This window comes from Podarcis cretensis (assembly GCF_951804945.1).
Source record: "Podarcis cretensis genome assembly, chromosome: 16".
NCBI lineage: Eukaryota > Metazoa > Chordata > Lepidosauria > Squamata > Lacertidae > Podarcis > Podarcis cretensis.
Window position 1 is genome coordinate 14,797,180 of NC_137186.1, and position 20,408 is coordinate 14,817,587.

The 20,408-nt window shown below is 46.6% G+C and overlaps 1 protein-coding gene across 7 annotated transcripts in view; it reads right to left on the reverse strand.

The window, feature by feature from the left end:
* Window positions 1-19,618, reverse strand: part of SYVN1 (synoviolin 1) — a 29,017-nt gene extending 9,399 nt beyond the window's left edge. For 2 of the 7 annotated variants that reach the window (XM_079957549.1, XM_079957546.1), the window contains exons 1-11: window positions 19,182-19,292; window positions 12,828-12,983; window positions 10,439-10,531; window positions 9,189-9,341; window positions 7,684-7,732; window positions 5,206-5,309; window positions 3,491-3,617; window positions 2,433-2,532; window positions 1,275-1,340; window positions 964-1,080; window positions 190-356 (exon numbers count right to left, since the gene is read on the reverse strand). In XM_079957549.1, coding sequence (XP_079813675.1) covers window positions 190-356; window positions 964-1,080; window positions 1,275-1,340; window positions 2,433-2,532; window positions 3,491-3,617; window positions 5,206-5,309; window positions 7,684-7,732; window positions 9,189-9,341; window positions 10,439-10,531; window positions 12,828-12,959 — 1,108 coding nt within the window. In that variant the 5' untranslated portion in view covers window positions 12,960-12,983; window positions 19,182-19,292. The other 5 variants (XM_079957548.1, XM_079957547.1, XM_079957552.1 and 2 more) reach the window with 5 other exon arrangements.
* Window positions 19,619-20,408: the final 790 nt, after the last annotated feature.

Genomic DNA, 20,408 nt, shown 5'->3' on the forward strand with positions numbered 1-20,408 from the left:
AAGGGTCTTTCACAACCCTGGTTGTGGGAGCTACAGTGCTGAGCTCCCCACATTACAGCGGCGCCTGTGGGAACCCCAGAGCACCACCTGTTCTCTGGTGTTCCTCAGGGGTCACTTTGTGCCAGAAGTGTACTGGGGTTAATTCCTGAGAACCAGCCTGAAATGACTCGCCCAGCAACTCAGACTTACAGTTTGGCGGCTGAGGGATCAGTGGAGTCTGATGCTGCTGCGGCGGTTGCTGCCCTCCCTCCTGTTGCTCAGGGGGTGTCTGCGACTGAGTGGGGAGGGAGGCTCGGAGGACGTCCATCCGGCACGTGGGACAGGTCTGCTGGCGCTGGAACCAGGACCGCAGGCAGCTGTGGAAAGGGAGAGACAAGCTGGTTGGAGCGAGTGGCTGGGCCACAACTACCGGCTTGGCACTCTACCTGCTGAAAACTCTCCTTTGGGCAGGTCCAAGCTGCACCCTCCAGTCAAGAGGCAGCAGGGAAAGGGGAAAGCATCAAATAACACAAAAAGTCTAACAGTGCGATTTTTAAAAAGAGGCCCCAGCTACAAGGACCATAAGCTGCTTTCTGTGCCCCTGATCAGGGATGGAGGGTTCATTCACCAGGCCTGGTTGCTCCATTACCCTAAGATACAGCACACAATGAATGGAGCAGGCAGACATCAGCCACTGGCTTATTCAGGGTTTGCAAATGCACTCCCCAGAATACCACTGGCAAGCATTTCCCCATCCTCCTCCAGCAGAATGGCAATGGTTCCCCCGCTGATGCTTTCCTGTGCCCTCAAGGCTCAGCGCCAACAAGGTCATGCCCTCCTCGCTTGTCTACCTTCTGTGCTCGGGACCCTGGACAGTGACCACCAGTCCTAGGCTTAACAGTACCGGCTGAACTGTCTCAGTGCTGCACAAAACCCATCTCATACATTCAAGCTTCTAAAGTACAGTATCAGCCAGGCTCCTACCTGGTGTGGAATATGTGGTTGCAAGGCAGGCGTTTTGCACCCATTACCATCTCCTCCCGGCAGATAATGCACACGTTGTCCATGGCCTGCAGTTCTTCTGGAGTGGCGTCAGGGTACCTGGGGAGGAGGAAAAGGATTGCAGAAGATCATGGACCTTCTTCCCTGCCTTTTGCAAGGTCCAACTTATGGTGTTTTATTTAAGCCTCCGGCAAAACATAAAAGCTCTGCCCTCCCCCCTCACCTCAGCAACCCAAACTTGGAAAGGAGAACCCCTTTCTACAGCCCTCACCCCCTTCCCAGTGAATACTCACAGGGTGTTCATGTTGCGAATAGCTCGGCGGGACATGATTGCATCTGTCACAGCTTTCTTGAACTGCCTGGATGGACATACACGAGAATCAAGTCTACCGCTGATTTGAAAAGTCTTACCAAAACATCTTAAGAGAATACTGGGCAGGACACCCTTGGGTTAACATCTTGCCTAGTTACTGAAAACCTGTATGTCTGACTCCTGATTCTGTCCAAGATAGCTGCTCTGAATGTTATGGCTCTAAATCCTTTCCCCTGGGCTTCCCTTCTCCTGCTTCATTTGCTGATGCTGCTCCCTCATCCTCCTAGTACCTATTATTTAATGTAATTGAGCCAAAACACATGCAGACTGAAATCACTGCGTGTTCTTTCCCTACCTGCCTCCATCTCCATCCCCTTCATCTTAATTGTTTCCCTGTATCAGTTTCAGCCACATGGGGCACAGGTCTGTCAAACCTGCTCAATATAAAATGCCACGTACATAGACTGCGCTATAAAAATCATAACCTAGCAGTAACAAACTACAGGTGGTTTGGGAACACACCAGCAAACAAGTGCTTTTGTTTTAATAAAATTCAGCCTTGCTTTAGCTGTTCCAGGTGCGTATGATGCTGTACTCAAGAGAAACAAGCATCTTCCCTGGCTGATGAGAAAGGCCAGTTTCTTGATGTTGGTTTATTCTCTAAATATTCTTTTAACAAACTGTAAAATGGTGCTTTCATAAGCCAGTGTGGTGTAGTTAGAGTGTGGGACTAGGATCTGGGAGATCAGGGTTCAAACCATCTTTTTGGTTATGAAGCTCGCTGAGTGACCTTGGGCCAGTTGTTGCCTCCAAGGTCTAACCCATGTGACATGGGGAGTGGGGGGGATTGATGTCTGCTACCTTGAGCTCTTTGGAGAAAAGGTGGGATATGAAAGAGGCAAAAAGCACTAGCAAGTGATCTAAGGGCACCATCCTCATTGCTTCCACAGATGCGACAGACAGTAAGCATGAACGTTATCTCTCTTCAAATGGCATTGGCCCAAAGTGCCTCTCCTCTCCCAGGACTCTGGCTATTTTCAAGCCAGAGGACTTATTTCCTACACATGTGGATCCCTACAAGCAGACTGACACATGCATTTGCAAGCCCGCGCATACGACGATGCCAACCGCATCTCACCTCATAGCCAGGTACATGGGTCGGATGGCAAACAGCGGGAAGGTGTGCACTTTGATCATGATGGTCATGAAGGCCATGTACAAGAGGACCTTGATGAATCCTGCAGAAGAAGGGGCGGAGGAAGAAAGCGGGGGTCAAGCCAGCACGTAAACCTTCACGTTGCCAAGAGGCAAAATCTATCCAAGCAACCAAACCACAGATGCTCCGTGTCCTTTTCTCACCAGGGAATTGGCCCAGCTGTCACAAATCAACCCCCCCCCCAAAAAAAAAAAAAATTGGCTTGATTTCTTCATGAGGAGTTGCCACTAGGCCCAGGAGAAGGCAGACCTTTAAAGCCCTACATGCCCTCGGCCCTAAAAGAGTGTCTCCACTCAGCATTGCTCAGCCAGGACACTGAGGTCCAGTTCTGAGGGCCTTCTGGAAGTTCCTTCACTGCGAGAAGTGAAGCTACAGGGAACAAGAAGAGGGCCTTCTTGGTAGTGGCGCCCACCCTGTGGAACACCCTCCCATGAGATGTCAAACAGATAACCAATTATACGACCTTCTGTAGACATCAGAAGGCAGCCCTGAAAGCAGTTATAATGTTTGATATTTTATTGTTTGATATTTAATTTTATTGATTTTTTATATTTTACTGGAAGCCAACCAGAGTGGCTACAGCATACAAATAATAAAATTATCACTACTACTTTTATGGCTGGCATGTGCAGGGAGGCTGCTTTGTGCCCACCCGACCAAGCCCCACCAAGAACTGCCACGGGCCAGAAAAATAACTCCAAGGCAGGAACCCATTACCTAGGAAGCCACTTTATATTTGATCATTCATTCATTTATCATTTTATTTGTATGCCGCCTTTCCATAGTTAAAACAGTGCTCAAGGCGGCTTACAACATGACAAGATTTACATAATCAGACCCTGGGGTCATCTAGCTCAGTATTACAACAACTGGCAGAGGCTCGTCAGGGTCTCAGACAGGGGCCGTTCCCATCCCTGTCTGGGGCCTCCTGCATGAAAAGCAGGTGTTCTGCCACTGACCCACAGGCCTTCCCCCATCACCTGTGAAGAGCTCTGTATAGAGCATGTAGACGGCCTTGTTGTCCCAAGGGTTCTCGCTCTGGAGGTCGATGGAGTGCAGGATGTATTTGATGAAGATGGTGAGCACCATCGTCATGAGGATAGCATACTGTGGGAAAGGAGCAGCGAGAGAGAGAGGACCAAGTCAACTGGCAGAATGAGGCATTGGTTGGCAAACATCTCCCTAATCCTGCCGTCGCTTCCCAGAGAAAACCAAAGCAGCTCATGGATCAGGAGTCCTCTTTCCTGCTCCCCACCAGACATCAATGCTTCAAGGTTCAATCTGCCCTGAGGGCAATATGGGGGCAGCCATGTCAAGCCAGGCACACCATATCCAAAGCTGGCAGTGCCAAGGAACTCACATCAAGCCGTTAAGTTAAACCAATAAGCAACAATTCCAACCTACGACACATACCTCACCCTTCCTGCAGTTCTTTGTTTCTGGCAACAGGGATTAACTAGGATGCATTCATGAAGCAACAGCCTTCCATGAGACTTTGGTGAAGCAATAAAAATGCTAGCACATTTGCAAACCTAAGCAGGGTCCAGTGTGGTTTCAAATTGGATGGGGGACCACGTGTTGAGATTCCTGCATTGCAGGAGGTTGGACTAGATGGCCTCAGGGTCCCTTCCAACTCTACAGTTCTATGATTGTATGATTCTCTCTGAAAGGATGGGCAGCGTCAGGGGTGGCAAATACCTTCCTATGCTTTCACCATAATAAAAGACGCTCAACACAGCAGGCAACAGCCAAAGTATCAGCATGAAGAGGATCTACAACGCATCCCCTCCAGTAGTGGCTGATGTCCCTTGGGACTGGCAGGGAGCCCAAGAGGAGCTGGAGTCAGAGCTGCTGACAGGTTGGGGCAACTCATTCTACCTTTCTCCCAATCCTCCTCATCCCCACCTGAGTTCTGCAAGGGCAACCCTGGGACTAAGGAGGAGGAATCCAACAGGCAGGGCCACTCCCTGGACTGGCTGTAAGCAGGAAAGCAAGCAGGCGGGTGGTGGCTTAGGTTCGTGGGACACTGCCCTATGGGAACTAATGGACCAGCCTCCACAGATCCCCCTCAAACTCTGACAGTGGAACCCAGCAAAGCTTCTTGCTTTGAATTTTAAAAGCAATCTAAATCACTGTCCGTTTTCTTGTTTTTAATCTAAATTAAGTCTGTCTTTACTCCAACTCTAAAAACACTCCTTAGCTCAGAATGCATACGGTGGCAGCTGGTGTACGGCAAGTTTGTCCCACCCATGAACATGCACATCTCCATGACTGTAGATTCTTTCGTCTTCTTAAACTCACAGAACTGTAGAGTTGGAAGGGACCACAGGGGTCATCTAGTCCAACGCCCTGCAATGCAATAATCTTTTGCGCAAGGTGGGGCTCAAACCCACAACTCTGAGATTAAGTCTCATGCTCTACTAACTGAGCTATCCCAGCTTAGTTCTTCACACTAGGCTATTGAACAAGAGCTGCTCTATTGACTTGCATGGAGAAAAGGAGTTTCTGAATTGCTGAAACCTATGGCTACATCTCCCCACCCCACCCAGTGCTCTGCTTCCCAGGGTCATTCACAGCTGCTGGTCTGCTCTCCTCTTTGCAATCTGTGGTCTGTGTCATCAAAGGCTGTCAGAAACTTCTGCTAGCTACTGTGAGCAATGACTTCCATGCAAAGCGCAAAGCGCACTCCATTCACCTCAAAGCCAAAGACCAGCTGGACGGAGGCTCCCCGTGTGAGGATGCTGTGGTAGGCATGGCTGACAAACAGGAAATCCAGAATGCCCAGGAGCAGCATCAGAGCTAGAAAGAGGAAGAGAGAAAAAGAGTGATTTGCCATTTCTAGAAGGCTAGCCAGATTAGCCTGTTGCATCAAAAACCCCACATGGTCTTGTGACACCTAAATGAAAGAACTAGCAAGTGTACTATGGCATAAGCTTTCTGAAATGGTGATATTCAGAAGCCAGTAGGAGAACATTCAATCTGCTAGGACACACTGATATTGACCTCATGGTAGCCCACCCTTGAAAACAAACTTTGAAGGGAAACTCTGGTGTCAAGCAGCTGAAATGTAGTTTACCAAAAAGTTTGGTTCATCAGATGCTGAATAGAGAAATGGTTTGCTGACCCACTCTGGGTGTTGAATTACTCAGCTGTGCTAAGCCCCCCGCTCGTTTCAGCACCAATTACTGTGCTTGCAAATGATCACTCACTTTTATTTTATTTTATTTTTTGGCAGGCACCTCAGCTTTAATTGAAGCATCGCAGACTGTACTTCTTGCATTTTGCTGCCATTTATCTCCAACATTTACAAAAGCCTGCCAAAGGGGGATTACACTTCACAGAATCCTAAGAGAATACCCCAAGGCATTCCCAACAGATGAGCAGTTACAGCAGAAGTCAGCCCAGAACTCCAGGAATCCCATCACAGCAATAACCAGCTGTGCATCAACGGCTCCAGCACAGGCATGGGGACACCTGTGACCTTCCAGACAGTGTTGGACTACAATTTCCATCATCCCTGGCCCCTGACCATACTGGCTGTGGCTGAAGGGAGATGGCAGTCCCTCAACATCTGGAAGGCTTCAGGTTCCCCAAGCCCTTCTCCAGCAGCTCAAGTGTTCTTCGTTGGCTCCCTTGTTCTTTACTTATTTGCTTAAGGCATTTATATATACCGCTTAATCATTTGCATTTCAGCTTGAGCAGGTTGAGACAATGGGAAGTCCCACAGACAGTGGCCACGTAGGGCTTTGTGTCAGAGCACCCAAGTGAGCTATATGCAAATGCCAGTATGAAATAACATTTCCTGCAGTCCCTGCATGCAAAGTCATCTGGAGTTGTCCTCCTTAACCAACGGCCTCCTTTACAGAGCCCACAAAAGGAAGTGCTTAAAGCTGTGCCGAATGCCAACCCGCCCTCACCCTCCACACCACAAAGCATCTGACAGGGAAGCTCCTTTTACTCAGGCTCCCCTTCCGCCATCCTCCCTACTAATTATTCCACCCTTGCACAAAGCCACAAAGCCTTACAAGCAGACCGGCTGCTGCTCTGCCTGCAGAAGTGGTGTGAAGCATTTTTAGCAAAGCCTTCACCGGGGCTAAGTTTTAGCTGAGGCTCAGCTGAGGAAGAGGGCCCATGCCAGCGGCTCAACCCTATTCTCATCAGGCCTAAGGGTTTAACAGCTGGAAAATGCTCATCCCGCCAAACTCTTGGCAGAGCACATGAATGAGCACAGGAGTTTTCTTAGGCAAGAACTCCTGTTTCAGCTCAGCAAATCAGCTACAACCTCCACATCCCGCTGCCACCTTAAGGTACTTCACCTTAAGAATATAGATTCTTTCTTTTTAAGCATACCTATTTGACTGCCTGGACCTGTCTAATTTGCATTTTAACTGTTTTGGGCGTTTTTAGTGCAAACTGCCCTGTTTATTGAACATTATAAAAGCATCTAAAAATAAAACCAAATAGATGAATAAAACACCAGGGATGACTTCCCATTTCTGAATGCAAGCCCTGAACTATGCTGTCTGGTTTGTACAAATTTGCCTGTTTGGAAGTCCTGGAAATATCCGCAGCTAGTCAGCCTTAAATCCCTATGTCTGATTCCCACCAATTCCCAGATCCAGCACAAACTTTCTACCCTTCTCTCGCAGAGCTTGCTATGGCCTCGCTCCCCGCCAGTTATTTCCCTCCTCTTCTATTCCAATGTTTCGCCACCAACTTCCCCCTCCAAAGGCCTGTTGCTCCCTGAAACAACCCCACCCTCTCTTGTTGCCCCTCCTGCCTGGCATGGCCTCCCAAAACACCTCAGGGCAATATGCTCCCCTCTTTAATGGAAGAAAACCACATCTTTTCCCAGGGCACTTTTGGAACGCACCCCTACCCCACCCCAAAACAAATTGGAACTAAGCTAAATCACACGCAATGGAAATAATTGCCATATTCTTCCTCTGAAGTAATTGCATATTCATTCCTCTCTCTCTTTCTCAGGAAGCTGGATTGTCAACCAATCCTACACCTGCGCTCAGCACAGGTGGGTGGGCAACAACCTTTGCTGTAGGCAAGAAAATGGGCTAGATTTGGGGCAACTGCAGGTATGTCCCTCTTTCATTGAGAAAGGACAGGAAGCAGCGGTGCAGTGGAAGAGGAAAGCCTTGAAAGGAAGGCAGGTACTTACAGACAATGCGAAAATGGAAGAGCCAGGAAATGTTTGGGCTCCTCTCCATCTAGAGAGACAGGGGAGAAAAGAGCAAGATTAAGTGGTCTTATCACCCAAGATAAGCAGCAACTTTTATTGACTGGCCAAACTCATGTATGCCTCTATATCGAACATGTGCTTTGCCGACACATCTTGGCACTCCAACCTGACCATGGCTGTTCTGCATTCTGGGCAAACGTCCAGAGTTCACAAGGATCCCTGTAGAAAAGAAATGTCTGAAGGTAGAAGCACTTAAAGTAGAAATGGGGAACTTGTGGTCCTCCAGATCTTGTTGGGACTGCACCTGTCATCAACTGCACCTGACATAGCCAACATTCAGGGTTGTTGAGACTAACAGCATCTGGAGGCCCAAAGGTTCCCCATCCCTGACTTAAAACTAGTGTTGGAATCTTACAAATCCCCCCCTCCAATCCCTGCTCAAGACTGGTTGTTAGCAAGAGATTCTAGTGCCAAGAATCCAATGCATATGAATAACCTTGCTATTAAAATAGCTTGGCCTGGGTTGGTGTGTGAGGCTGAAGGGAAGGAAAGAGCCACCATTTTGCCCAACTTCAGAAACCTCTGTCCAGAGTTATGTTGATAGGCGTCACACATTTGCAACATCTGCTCTTCCTTTAACCCTTACTGCGTCACATGCCATGCTAAGCCATGATTCACAAGCTTTGCCAACCTGGTGACCTCCAGAAGTTTTGGACTACAACTCCCATCAACCCAGCTGACATATGTCCAAATCACCTGGAAAGCACCAGGTGGCCTTAGGCTGACTTAGTGTGTGGCATGCACCAGCAGGAACAAGGTACAGTAAGCCTTGAGTTGACGTGCTCCTCTCTTCCCCTCTCCTTCTCGGATGCAGAGATAATGCAAGCCTTTTGGCCTCCACAATTGCCTTGCATGAACTGAGAAGTGGTTCACCAACCCACTGGTACCATTGGAAGACAACTAGTGGTAGGTAAGCTGATAAGCTTCTCAGAAATCCTAGTCCAGAGGATGGGGACAAGAGACTAGGGCCTTCTTTGCAGTAGCCCCATTTTTAAAGGAATGCTCTCCCCAAGGAGGCCCACCGGCACCCAATTTTGTCACTGTTTTGGCACCAGGCAAATAGGTGATCCGCCCCCACTCCTAGGCATTTTGAGCAGCTCCAATGATATGACTGTACTATTAAATTTGTTTTTAAATAATGTTTATGTGATTTTATTATTGTATTTTTACTTTGATCGAAAAATACTTTGAGATGTACAATTGTAATATACCTAAAACTATCAAAGCCCCAGGTGTTCCTAGGAATGCCCATCAGCCTTGCTTTTAAGCCACCATAAAAGAACCGCCAAACTGGGCTGCTGCTTAAACTGTTCAGGAAACCATTTTATTTCTCCCACCGCCACCGTGCATCTGAGCGGCAAGAACCGTTTCCACCCACCCTACCCCTTCCTCCAGGTGGTGCACCCTGGGGCCACCATACTCACAAAGTCCACACGGTCCTCAGCCAGCCAGTGGAAGCACTTGAGGAAAAGGAGGAGAGTGAAGAGGGCCACAAAACGGGGGCTGAAGTCATCCCTGAAGACTGTGAAGGCAAGGCAGGTCTCGGTCACTGCATACCATGACCGCTCAAGCAGATGCTGTGTGAGAGAGATTGATTTAAGGAGCTCTCTCTAATCCTGGGCCCATCTGTCCCCCACAAATGCAGTCGTCTCCAGCAGAAGCACCCTCCTTGCTATGCTTCCAAAGTAAAAGTGGGAACCCTCAGGCCCAGAAACATCCCTCTGGGGCCTCTCTTCCAATTGTCCCGAGGTCACACCCTTCAGCAGCCTGCTCTATGCCCTCCTCAAGTGTTTTTGCCTCACTGAAAAATGCTCTTGAATTGTGATAACATATCTTGCTTGCCTGGATGCCTGCCATTTTGGGGGTGAAACCCAACACTGCTGCAACTGTAGAATTGAGATTGTGTCTCTCTGACCGTTTATTTTATCTGCTTTTATAAATTGTTTTTTATTTTAGTGTAACCCTCCCTGGGATTGCATGATGATGGGCGGGCTAGAAATTCCCTTATAAAAAGGGCTTTTTACCTTTGGTCGCTCTTTCCACTAGTATGTGGCCGTCAGAAGGCTGCTAATGAGGGGATGCAGCCCTCGGGCTGAGAAAGGTTCCCCAGCTAGGCTTACTGACAGCTCGGACACCTGCAGATCTGTAGTTAAACATCACATGTAGAAATCTAGCCAGCTGGCAGAGAAGCCAGGAGCTTGGGGAAAGATCTGAAATTCTCCAGTTCCATGTGAACAAAATGGTGTTTCTAGGCCTTCTGGCTACCAAAATGTACAAAGGCTCAGGAATTAAAGATCTATCATTCAGAACGTTTGATTGCAATGTGACTGAACACCTCGTCTCTCTCCTCATTGTACTCAAAAATCCTCTCTGCTGTACCACTACAGCCAAAACTTCAAGGAACTCAGGACACATTAGCTGGTAAAGAAATGCAAGTTATTTACAACTTAACTCTAGGAAATGATGCCAAAATCCTTCCCCGCAAGCTTACAGCACCCTTTAGAGATGATTGATACAGATCCCCCATTGTGAGCCAAACCTATTTTCTCCTCTGTGATCACAGGATGATGCCGATTGAGCAAAGGGGACTGCGGAGTTTCTGGCTCTTAGTTTAAGCATTTCATGTGTGCCCTCCCACAAGGTCCACAACAACCATGCACCCAACAGGGCTCACCTCCATTTCCGCTGCTCGGAGCTGTCCAAAAAACACTTTGCCCATGAATTTGCCTAACAGGAACACCAGGACAAAAGCTTGAATGTACAGCACCTGACATAGCAAGGAGGAGAGAAAAAATTGCAGAGTGGGAAATCATTTTTAGGAAACATCCCTGTGCAGGCCAAAGAAAACTTAAAAGTGTCATTCATTGCTGCCCACAATCCTCCCCTCAGAAGCTAACAGGATAGACAATGTTGCTGAGCTCCGTGGTGGGGGAATATCTTTTGATCTCTTTCCGGTTCCTCAGCATCTCCTCCTAATCTCCCAAACCAAATATTCTTTTATGCATGTATGTAATAGGATACCCCAATGAAGAAACCTACAACAGCAGATGGAAGCATTCCTGGTTGGCAAAGGACACATGAATTTGATCTGGGGCACAAGCCCGGGATGGTTAATTTTACTATGTGATGCAGAAACTGGTTAATTTTACTATGTGATGCAGAAATATTTTGTGAGCTCTGTATTTCAGAAGCCCTACACCTGGATCTCAGAAAACCTCTATTATATGCAGATTCTTTGGGTTCTTCTATTCCTTACACATGTAGGTCTAAATAAGGCTTTACATTGAAGGCTTCCCTTGAAAAGCAGATGGCAGCTTTGATGAGACCATTTTTGAAGGGACTCTGGCAGGGGAAGAACAACACCTGGAATCAACATGTTACTTTGGTGCAAACTTAACAGTAAAAGGGTTTGAACTGTCATTGTCACTTTCATACCACAGTTCCATCGCCACAAGCTTAGTCTGCAGATTTTACTCTGCCAAACTCCACTGAGGGCTGGGATGGGGCCAACAGTGCAGTAATTGCATTTAGAAAACTTTGTTGTGAACTCAGTCACCACAGAATACCACCACAGAAAGAGAAAGCAGCCTTTCTTTCTCATTCCCAGTTCCTGTACTGGGTATTGCTTTAGCCTGGGTCATATATCCCGAGTCAGTCTAGGCCAGGGGTGCAGAACCTCTAGCCCAGGTCACATTTTCCCTGCCAGGCCTCTCCATTTGGTTCCCTGGGCCATTTGCCCAAACCACACTCATCTGCTCCATACCCAATGTCATATGTGACATCAGAAAGCAGGAACAAACTCCCAACATGTCAGCTGATGAGCAAGGAGTTCAATCCTGCTCAGTTTCTCTCCAATCCCAACCCCCCAAACACACCTGTGAGCAAACTTTTGACAGGTGGGTGGGAGAAACCACCTGACTATATTATGATATCAAATGACTGACAGGTGGGTGGGACAAAGCTGGGTCACAGGGGGCAGGGCAGAGGGTAAGAAAGATCTGGCCTACTGAACCAAATGGGTTCCCTGCACCTGACCTAAGCAGCCAAGGTAGACAGTCCTGGACAGCAGGAGTTCCAGAGTCTCGGACAGCAGGCTACAGAGCCCTGAAGTAGAGGAAGGAACTCATGTGAGGTCATCTGGATCAACGCTTTGCTTGATGCATCCTCAATTGTCCTAAGTGCCGCCTAGCCTCTGCTTGAATATGTCCAGCAAAGGAGAACCCCTTGACATAACTTATTTATTCAGGGAATCTGCTTCTTGCTCTTCTGCCGAAAAGGCTCCAAGAGCTGCTTACATACAATCAAAACAAGACAGTCCCTACCCACAAGCTTACAATCTAAATAAAAATAAAAACTGCACATAATGGAAAAGGGACAAACTGCATATCAAACTGCTCTCCTCACCACAAAGTTTCTCCTAATGTTCAACCATAATCTACCCCTTTATAGCTTAAGCCCCTTTGAGCTAGTCCTGCATTTATTGAGCAGCAGAAAACAAGGCAGCATTCACATGGCGCAATAACCTTGGGCTGTTGTGCACTGCCTCAACTGCTGGCACAAAGAAAGAAAAACAAACAGAGGCCACTCCTAAGCTTGGCTTCCCATGCCACGCAAACTCAGGACTGTTGCTTGTGGCTCCTTAAAGATCCAGGATTGCTAGCTAGACTTGAACTATGGTTCATGTTATTTAGGTCCTTTTTGAAATTATTTTCTGGGTTCTGGTGCACTGCACAGAGGGAGCAAGTTCACATATTATATGAACCAAAGTTTGGTTTCAGAAAGCCACAATGATCATATGCCAGAGGCCCAGGGTTTGAAGAGATGCTGGCTAAGCATCCTTGAATGCATTGATTATTCCTCCCACTGTACAAACTTCAAAGATTAAACTCAGCAATGGTATCTGGAGTGTGCTTTTATGTCTTCTGCGCCTTTTCTCCAGTTCATTCCACTTTTCCTCAAAGGACCTTTCCTTTTTCAAATGGAGACCCTTTAAAGCCACAGCCATGCGATCAAACCTGATATTATGCCCACCTCCCTGCAGCAATTGGGGTAGGCAGACTCACCGCCATGCTGGGACTGGACTTCGTCAGGTACACCACCGTCGGGTAGAACTGGTGCTTAAGATAATAGGCGTGCGCCACCACTGCAGAGGTCAAGGCCAGGCTGGCAGCCATCATGATGGCTGTTCGGAACATCTCCCCAGCCCAGCGCCCAGCAGCCTGTGTAAGAGGAGAAAAAATAGTTGAAGACAAAAGACTGGGCCATTGCTTGCCTCAGCTTGTGAATCAGGCAAAACAGGACAAGCCACCCAATTTGCATAGTAACGGCCTGGCGCGTCCATGTTGCTATTCTCAGAAGCCTTATGAGAAATACTGTGCCCAAACCCTCTGCTGACACGTACTACACTATGGCATTGCAAGTAGCCAATTACCTAGGGCTTGCAAGAGCTGCCTCATGACAACTGGACAGAAACACTTCTTTATACAGTCATACCTCAGGTTACAGCCGCTTCAGGTTGCATTTTTTCGGGTTGTGGACCGCCAAAACCCAGAAGTACTGGAACGGGCTACTTCCAGGTTTTGGCGGTTGCGCATACGCCGAATCACAACCCGTGCGTGCACAGACGCGGGCTGCGAATGCTCCGGGTTGCAAACGCTGCAGGTTGCGAACGTGCATCCCACACGGATCACGTTCGCAACCCGAGTGTCCACCGTATATGAAAGAGTCACCAATTAGCAACATGGGCATGGGGTTGGCTAGCTGGCTTATAAAATGCTTTCCATACTTGGAACACATGTGGATGAATGTGCAAGGCTAGAATTAAACTCTTAACTTTGACAGAAGGAAAACCCCGCCCTGAAGGTAGCAGGGTTAAGCAAAGGGACGCAAGTTGTGGATTTTGCTTCTACTACTGATTCAAACCCACTGATACGCAGAGCACAGGAACATCTATCTCCTCTCCCCAAAACCAAGTCCTGCACCCCACTGTCTCCTCCAACTTCTATGACTTTAACAAACACTGCCCAGATGCTTCCTATCTTGGAAGCCATGAGGGTTGGAAACCTGGTTTTGCTACAGAAAAATAAAAATAGATCAGGGATGAGGAAACCCAACAAGCATGGGCCAATGGTCAGAGGCAGTGGGAGCTGCAGTCCAACAACACCTGGAGAACTACAAGCAGGAGAATCCCTGCTTTACATGCTGAATTTTGTGTCCCATTATAGCCTCCACTTATGTGAAGCCTGCATTGAGTTATGCTAACCAGGAAATGTGGCAGTTGTGAAGTGGGGCTGAAACAAATTTTGCAGAATCAAAACTGACATGGCATACACTGTAATATAGCAGCTTAGTTACAAGGACTTTGGTGTACCTACAGAGAAGATTATTTGCTGATTAAAAGGTTACTTGCCAAAGAGTCCAACTGATACTTCCAGCAGCAGAGCCTGGAATATAACCGGGCAACCAAACTTGATCCAGAAATATTTACAGCAAGCCACAAAAGCATGGAATTTCACTTTGGAAGCCTGCAAGTTATTTTTAATGTGTATAAACCAAGCTGCCCACTGAAGGAAAATCAGAGGATTGATCCGACGTGGTTTTGTGCTCAAAGCTGAAAATGCAGAGCACAACCCGCCAGGACTTTACCTACTCACTGCACAAGAGTCCAGCAGTTCATTTGAATTGCACAGGGCTCCTGTGAAACAAACTCCCTTCCCTCAAAAGATCAGACTATTTAAATTAAGGAAAGTGATAGGAGGATGCACTGGAAAGTGTAGGATTAACACTTGTCATCTAATTTCTCTGTAAACAAATCAGGTTGAATGCTCACTATAAAGGTTGTCTGGCGGTTACACATCTCTAACTGTGGCTGTCCCGATAGCTCCAAGCGCCAAAAGCTGCTGGAGTAAAGATCAGAAATCTGGGAAAGAATAACCCTAAAGGAGCAGATTGGTTTAGTGCATTCTAGAACATGAGCCTTTTGGAAACAAAACTTTTTCCCTATCAGAATGTGCCGCTTTCTTAGATTTTCAGCACACGCACACCCCACTCCCCAATCTCACAACAACCCCCAGAGTCAAGCTAAGATGTGGTTGCTGACTCCATGAGCTGAGTGAGCTGGATGGCTGTGTGAGAATTTGAACCCCCGTCTCCCTGCTCTGTGTTAACTCCAGCTATTACACCACTCTGGCTATCTTCTGCCATAAATCTAGAGAACTCTCCCTCACACCCTTTCACAAAGTAATGAAAACCTGTTGTGTTCTTCATTCTTTCCCCTGTCATCTGGCCTGACCAGTTGGAAAACATTCGGCTGAAGAGAGGGAAGGCAAGAGCTATCAGTATATAGAGTCTTATTATGATAGTCTGTCATTATCTTAGGAGATACCAATACCTCCCTCTCATTTCACACACCTGGTAACTGTGTTGAAGACAAAGTTTTGTCACCCTCCAACAGACTGGGGAGTAGCAATGGGGTAATTTGCCCTATGGGTCATCATTGCAAGAGGCAAAGGTAGCTGAGCTACGGTAACCTGTGTTTACATCACAGAAGCAAGGGGAAGCTTAAAGATTGGCACCTTCAGATGCAGAGGCAAAAGAGGATACTGTGCTGCAATTTGAAATGAAGACCAAGCCTGGAAGCAGAATTAATTATCTATGTAAGAAGGAAACTCAATCCATACATATCAACCCCCACCCACTTCAGATTAGTTATATATTTAAAGCAGGGCTGGAGGAACCTGTGGCCCTCCAGGTGCTAGACTCACACCCAATTTAACAGATATCAGTAACTGATTGGTGACTCCTTCTGTGAAGTTGTGCTTTTTCAAAGGGAACTGTCACAGAAAGTTCAATGTATGCAGTAGACACAAACAAACAATAAGCTCAGACAGTGATCTTTGCTGAGAGAATAGGATGTTCGATGGGAGTACACAGGCATGTATCAAGAACATAAGAGGGGCCCTATTGCATCCAGTCAAGGGTTCACCTGGTGCAATGTCCTGGTTTCAAGGTGGTTTCGCCAGATGCCTCCAGCCAACAAGCAGGGCATGAAGGCAACAGGCCTCCCATGTCTGTCCCCAGCATACAGAACTCAAAGGTATCCTCATTCACTCAGGTAACATCAAGTCAAGACTTTGACGAATCACTTTAAAAAGACAACACTGCCTATTGTGTCAACAAGTACCACAAACTGATTATATGTGCAGAGTATGAGGTCTTAACTTTCCACCTGGTCTGGATCTTTTGTCAATCCACTTTGCTGTATAATCCTCAACAAATTCTAACATAATGAGAGGGACAAAAATGTCTACCCATTTTCTCCACATCTTTCATGATTTTTTGTCTACTCAGAAATAAACTCCATCAAGTTTAGTGGGGCTTATTCTCAAATATATGGGCATAGGATTGCAGCCAAAAGAATGAATTAGGAAGACCTTAGCATAAATCTCACTCCTGTCACAGAATACCTAGACCAAGATTATTGTCTCAGCTGATCACCCTGTTCCTTAGAGTGCTGGTTGTGTGTGTTTTTATTTTAAAAAACTGAATTACCGTACAGAGTTGTTGTAAGGAATACAGAAAGATAATATACATGAAATGCTTTGAGCACCCTTAAACACTATATAATGATCACCGCAATATGTACTCATCCTGCTGAATCAGACCAGCACTCAGATCACTGCCATACAGGAAGCTATTCTATTTTGGAATCCTAACACTGAAATCCTCCTTTGATCAATTTTCCTTTTCCAGCTGTGCTGTGAGGGAGATAAGCTGCAGCGAGGAACTGCCACCTCCACTTGCTGTTTTCACCAGACTGCGCTGCTCCCCACCCACCCTGATGCTTTCAGAACTTACTGAACTGTAAGGGCTGCTTGCTCTGGGGTTGACAGTATCAACAGGTCTCCCTTTATCTACTTACCATGATGGGAATGATAAGAAGCTGGCAAATCCCAGCTAAGCCCCAGAAGGCCATGGCCCCACCTTGCAAGGCCATTCCACTTACATTGCAGCCACTTCCAAAAAAGTCTAGTTGCCATACTATTTCTCAGAGGCTCACCAAAGCTTATCAACAGTCTGTTTACATTCCAACATTATGGTTATTATTAAGAACTGTATAACATTAAGAATTTGAGCTTGCTTCCTTGCCTCTTTTTTTCTCTATTCCTTTTTTGTATTCCCTGTGTTTAGTGCAAGCCTGAGAGCAGGAACTGTGCTATTTAAGAAGGCCTTTGGGGTCAGTGTTCGTTTATTGTTTGTGCATGTTAGATAGTTTTCTTTTTCTAGCTGGACTGCACTGGTCCATCTCATTTAATTGTTTTAGGATGATTATCAACTGTTTTTGAACCTTTAGAATAGATAGATGCAGCAAAAATGTTTAAATAGGTAAGCACAGTCCACTTGCTTCTTGTCCACTAGCAGATTCTGCACAAGCTTCTCATCCTTAATTTCAAAGTCCTCCAAGACCTTGCCCACCTAATCTGCCTGCTCTTATATCTCTCTCCTTCCCTGCATCCCAGAGCACCTCCATGCATGGCCACCTCTCTTACTTCCTTCAAACATCACTTCAAAGCCCACCTTTTCGATGAAACCTTTGGAGACTCCTTTGTCACCACACTCTACTGTAACTAAACTGAAATACAAGAAACAGAAACAACTGCAGATTCCACTCCTGCCTCAGTTCCTCTCTCCTTTCTGCTGTTACTGTTTTTATGATTATATTAGTAAAGTACATCAACTGAAAACAGATGTACAGTCATACCTTGGTTCTCAAACAGAATCCGTTCCAGAAGTCCGTTTGACTTCCGAAAATGTTCGAAAACCAAGGCTCAGCTTCCAATTGGCTGCAGGAGTTTCCTGCACTCAATCGGAAACTGTGGAAGCCACATCGGACGTTCAAGTTCCAAAGAATGTTAGCAAACTGGAACACTCACTTCCGGGTTTGCAGTGTTTGGAAGCCAAAACATTTGAGTCGCAAGGCATTCAGCAATCAAGGTACGACTATACTCTATCAGCTGAGAGACCAAGCTACAAATCAAAATGTCCTCAGTTCAAATTTCACATCTGCCATGAGCTCCAAATTGGTTCTTGCAAAAATACTTTATCTCAGCCACAATGTGTACCCATACTTATACTGGCTTACTTTATAAAGTTGTTGTAAAGCTTACAGCTAGAAAGTCCTATATAAATATTAAGTATTACCACATGCTGTATGTCACCTTGAGTGTATAAAAAAAGTTTAAATCAAAACACTATTTTTGGTTTATACCTGCATTTATATACATACAAGGTTTTAAACATTACATAAGCAAATGACAGCAAGGTAAAGTCACACCAATTACTTCTGAAGCAAACTAAGCTGGTGTGAGCCAGATTACAGTTTTTGCAGAAACCAAAGGGAAGTTGTCATGTGTACAATACATACTTGACTATGTAGTTAACAGGCCACATCCACAATAAATTAAAACTGTCTACTATGTGTGTCCCTTAACTTGCCCACCCCCTTGAAGCATCCAGGAAGCTGCCTGTTTATCAGGCCCTTCTGTCTAACTATCTAGCTCAGTAATTATTATATTATTATAATGTCTGGATTTTGCAGTAGCTCTCCAAGGTTTCAGGCAGAGGAGTGTTCAGGGGTCCTCCCACATGCTGGGAACAGTGTTCGAAACTCGCATCATTCTAGGTGCATTTTGTGACAGGAAATTTCATTAGCGCAAGCAATTTCTGAGCTCTAGGTGCAGTACTGCGCCTATGATTTCAGATTAAAACTGCAGAGTGGAAGGAAAGGAGGAACTTTTTCTGCCTCCCACTTCGTGCTGTTCTCTGAAGACTGGAGAAGAGACTCTCTTATGAATATTAGGGGTGGGTGGTCAGGGGAAGGACCAGAGCATGTGAAAAATGAACATAACATTTTAGCTGCAGTTCACTCATTTCCAGCTTTGTATTCTTGCGATAAAAAAGAGAGTGCCCCTAGACATTCCGTTGTTGCGCCCATAGCCTAGGTTTAAGGTGCCATTCAGCTCCTAGCTTTCATATCTCAGTTTCTAACACTGGCTGGGAATACACTTAGCAGCAGGGATTGGGGAAGAGGAGGCTTTGGCCTTTCAGACCCTGCTGGGCTGCAACCCCCAACAGCCCCAGCTAGCAGGACCAATGGCCAGAGATGGTGGCAGCTGCAGGAGTCCAGCCACGTCAGCAGGGTCAGATCTCCCCGTTCCTGGTTTAGGCTGTTGAGCTGCAGCCCTTCCACGTAGCTTCACCTGGAGGCTGGTGCCAGGGCTGGAGCGGAGGGGGAAGGCCTCGCCTGCGTCCGAGAACCATGACAGCTGACTCCCAGCCCTGCCTGGGCCTAGGCCCACCGCCCTCCACTCTCTATTGACAGCCACCCGCGACCTTCTCCCGCTACCCTAACGACTCACCTAATCCCGGCAGCCCCGGAAGCCTCTGCGCCCACCTCAACCAGCACCAACTCCTCTCTTCTCTGCCTAACCGGAAGCCCCGACGCTCAGCTGATACCTCACTTCCGCTCGGGACCTACCAAACGCTTTCCTCAGTCATCTACTTTCTCCCCGACCCCGCTCTGTTTCACAGCCTCCCGACCGGAGAGTCGTAGATTCATTCTCGTCGAGTGATTAAAACTTGTATTTCGAGAGAGGTTCATATCAGAGAGGGTAGTCCTTTAATTCCTCGCAGTCTCCCCCCCTCCTTCCAGTCTTCACATGGTACAATCCAAACAGATCCACTCGGTGTTGTCCTCCAGCGCCGGACAGGCGAAAGAGAGTCCCGTGGCTCCCGGTGATTGGTCCAAAGTCTGGAGTCTTCTCCAATCAAAGAAATGTTCCCAGCGGGGCCAATTGGGATGGAACAGCCGTTGCTAAGCGGGAAGGCGGTCTAAGAAAAAAAAGGGGGGGGGAGTAGTTAGAACTTAAGTCATGGGTTCAAATCATGCCTTAGCCACGTCGCTTTAATTCTTCTGCCTCAGGCTGCTCCTACATAAGATTGTTGTGTGAACATTAGAGAAAATGAATGATTTTGAGGGTTGGTAATCAAGTTAAATCTCTGCCACAAATGTAACACCTGGATTTCATTGATTTTGATCCTCCATTTTTAGGAGGTTGCAACTAGTGATTCCATTACACATATATCCCTCCTCTTCCAAAGAGCTCAAGGCAATATATGTCATACTTCCACCCTGTTTGACCCTCACAACAGTCCTGTGAGGTAGGTTAGGCTGAGAGTGGCTGCTTCCAGACCAGCAGTTATTTGATATGCACAGGAGACTATGTCCAATATCTGATGTGTTCAAGGCTGTACAATTTTGCCAGCTAGTGGTTGCTATCCTGCGCTTTCCAGTGCAATTTTCTGTCACTTTTTAATCGGGCTACTTTTTGTGATTAGTACAATGATCCCATCAATGTTATAACATGATTATGCAGAATAATCTAGTGAGTTAGGCCATTGGCCCATCTGGCACAGTACTGTTTACACTGGCAGGCAGTGGCTCCCCAAAGTTTGAGGCAGGGATCTCTCTTTTTTTTAAAAAAAATAATAATATTAAAGTTTCAACAATCACAGAAAGAAAAAACAAACACACCACATTAAACAAAAACAAAACAACACACCACAATATTAAAAAAAGAAAGAAT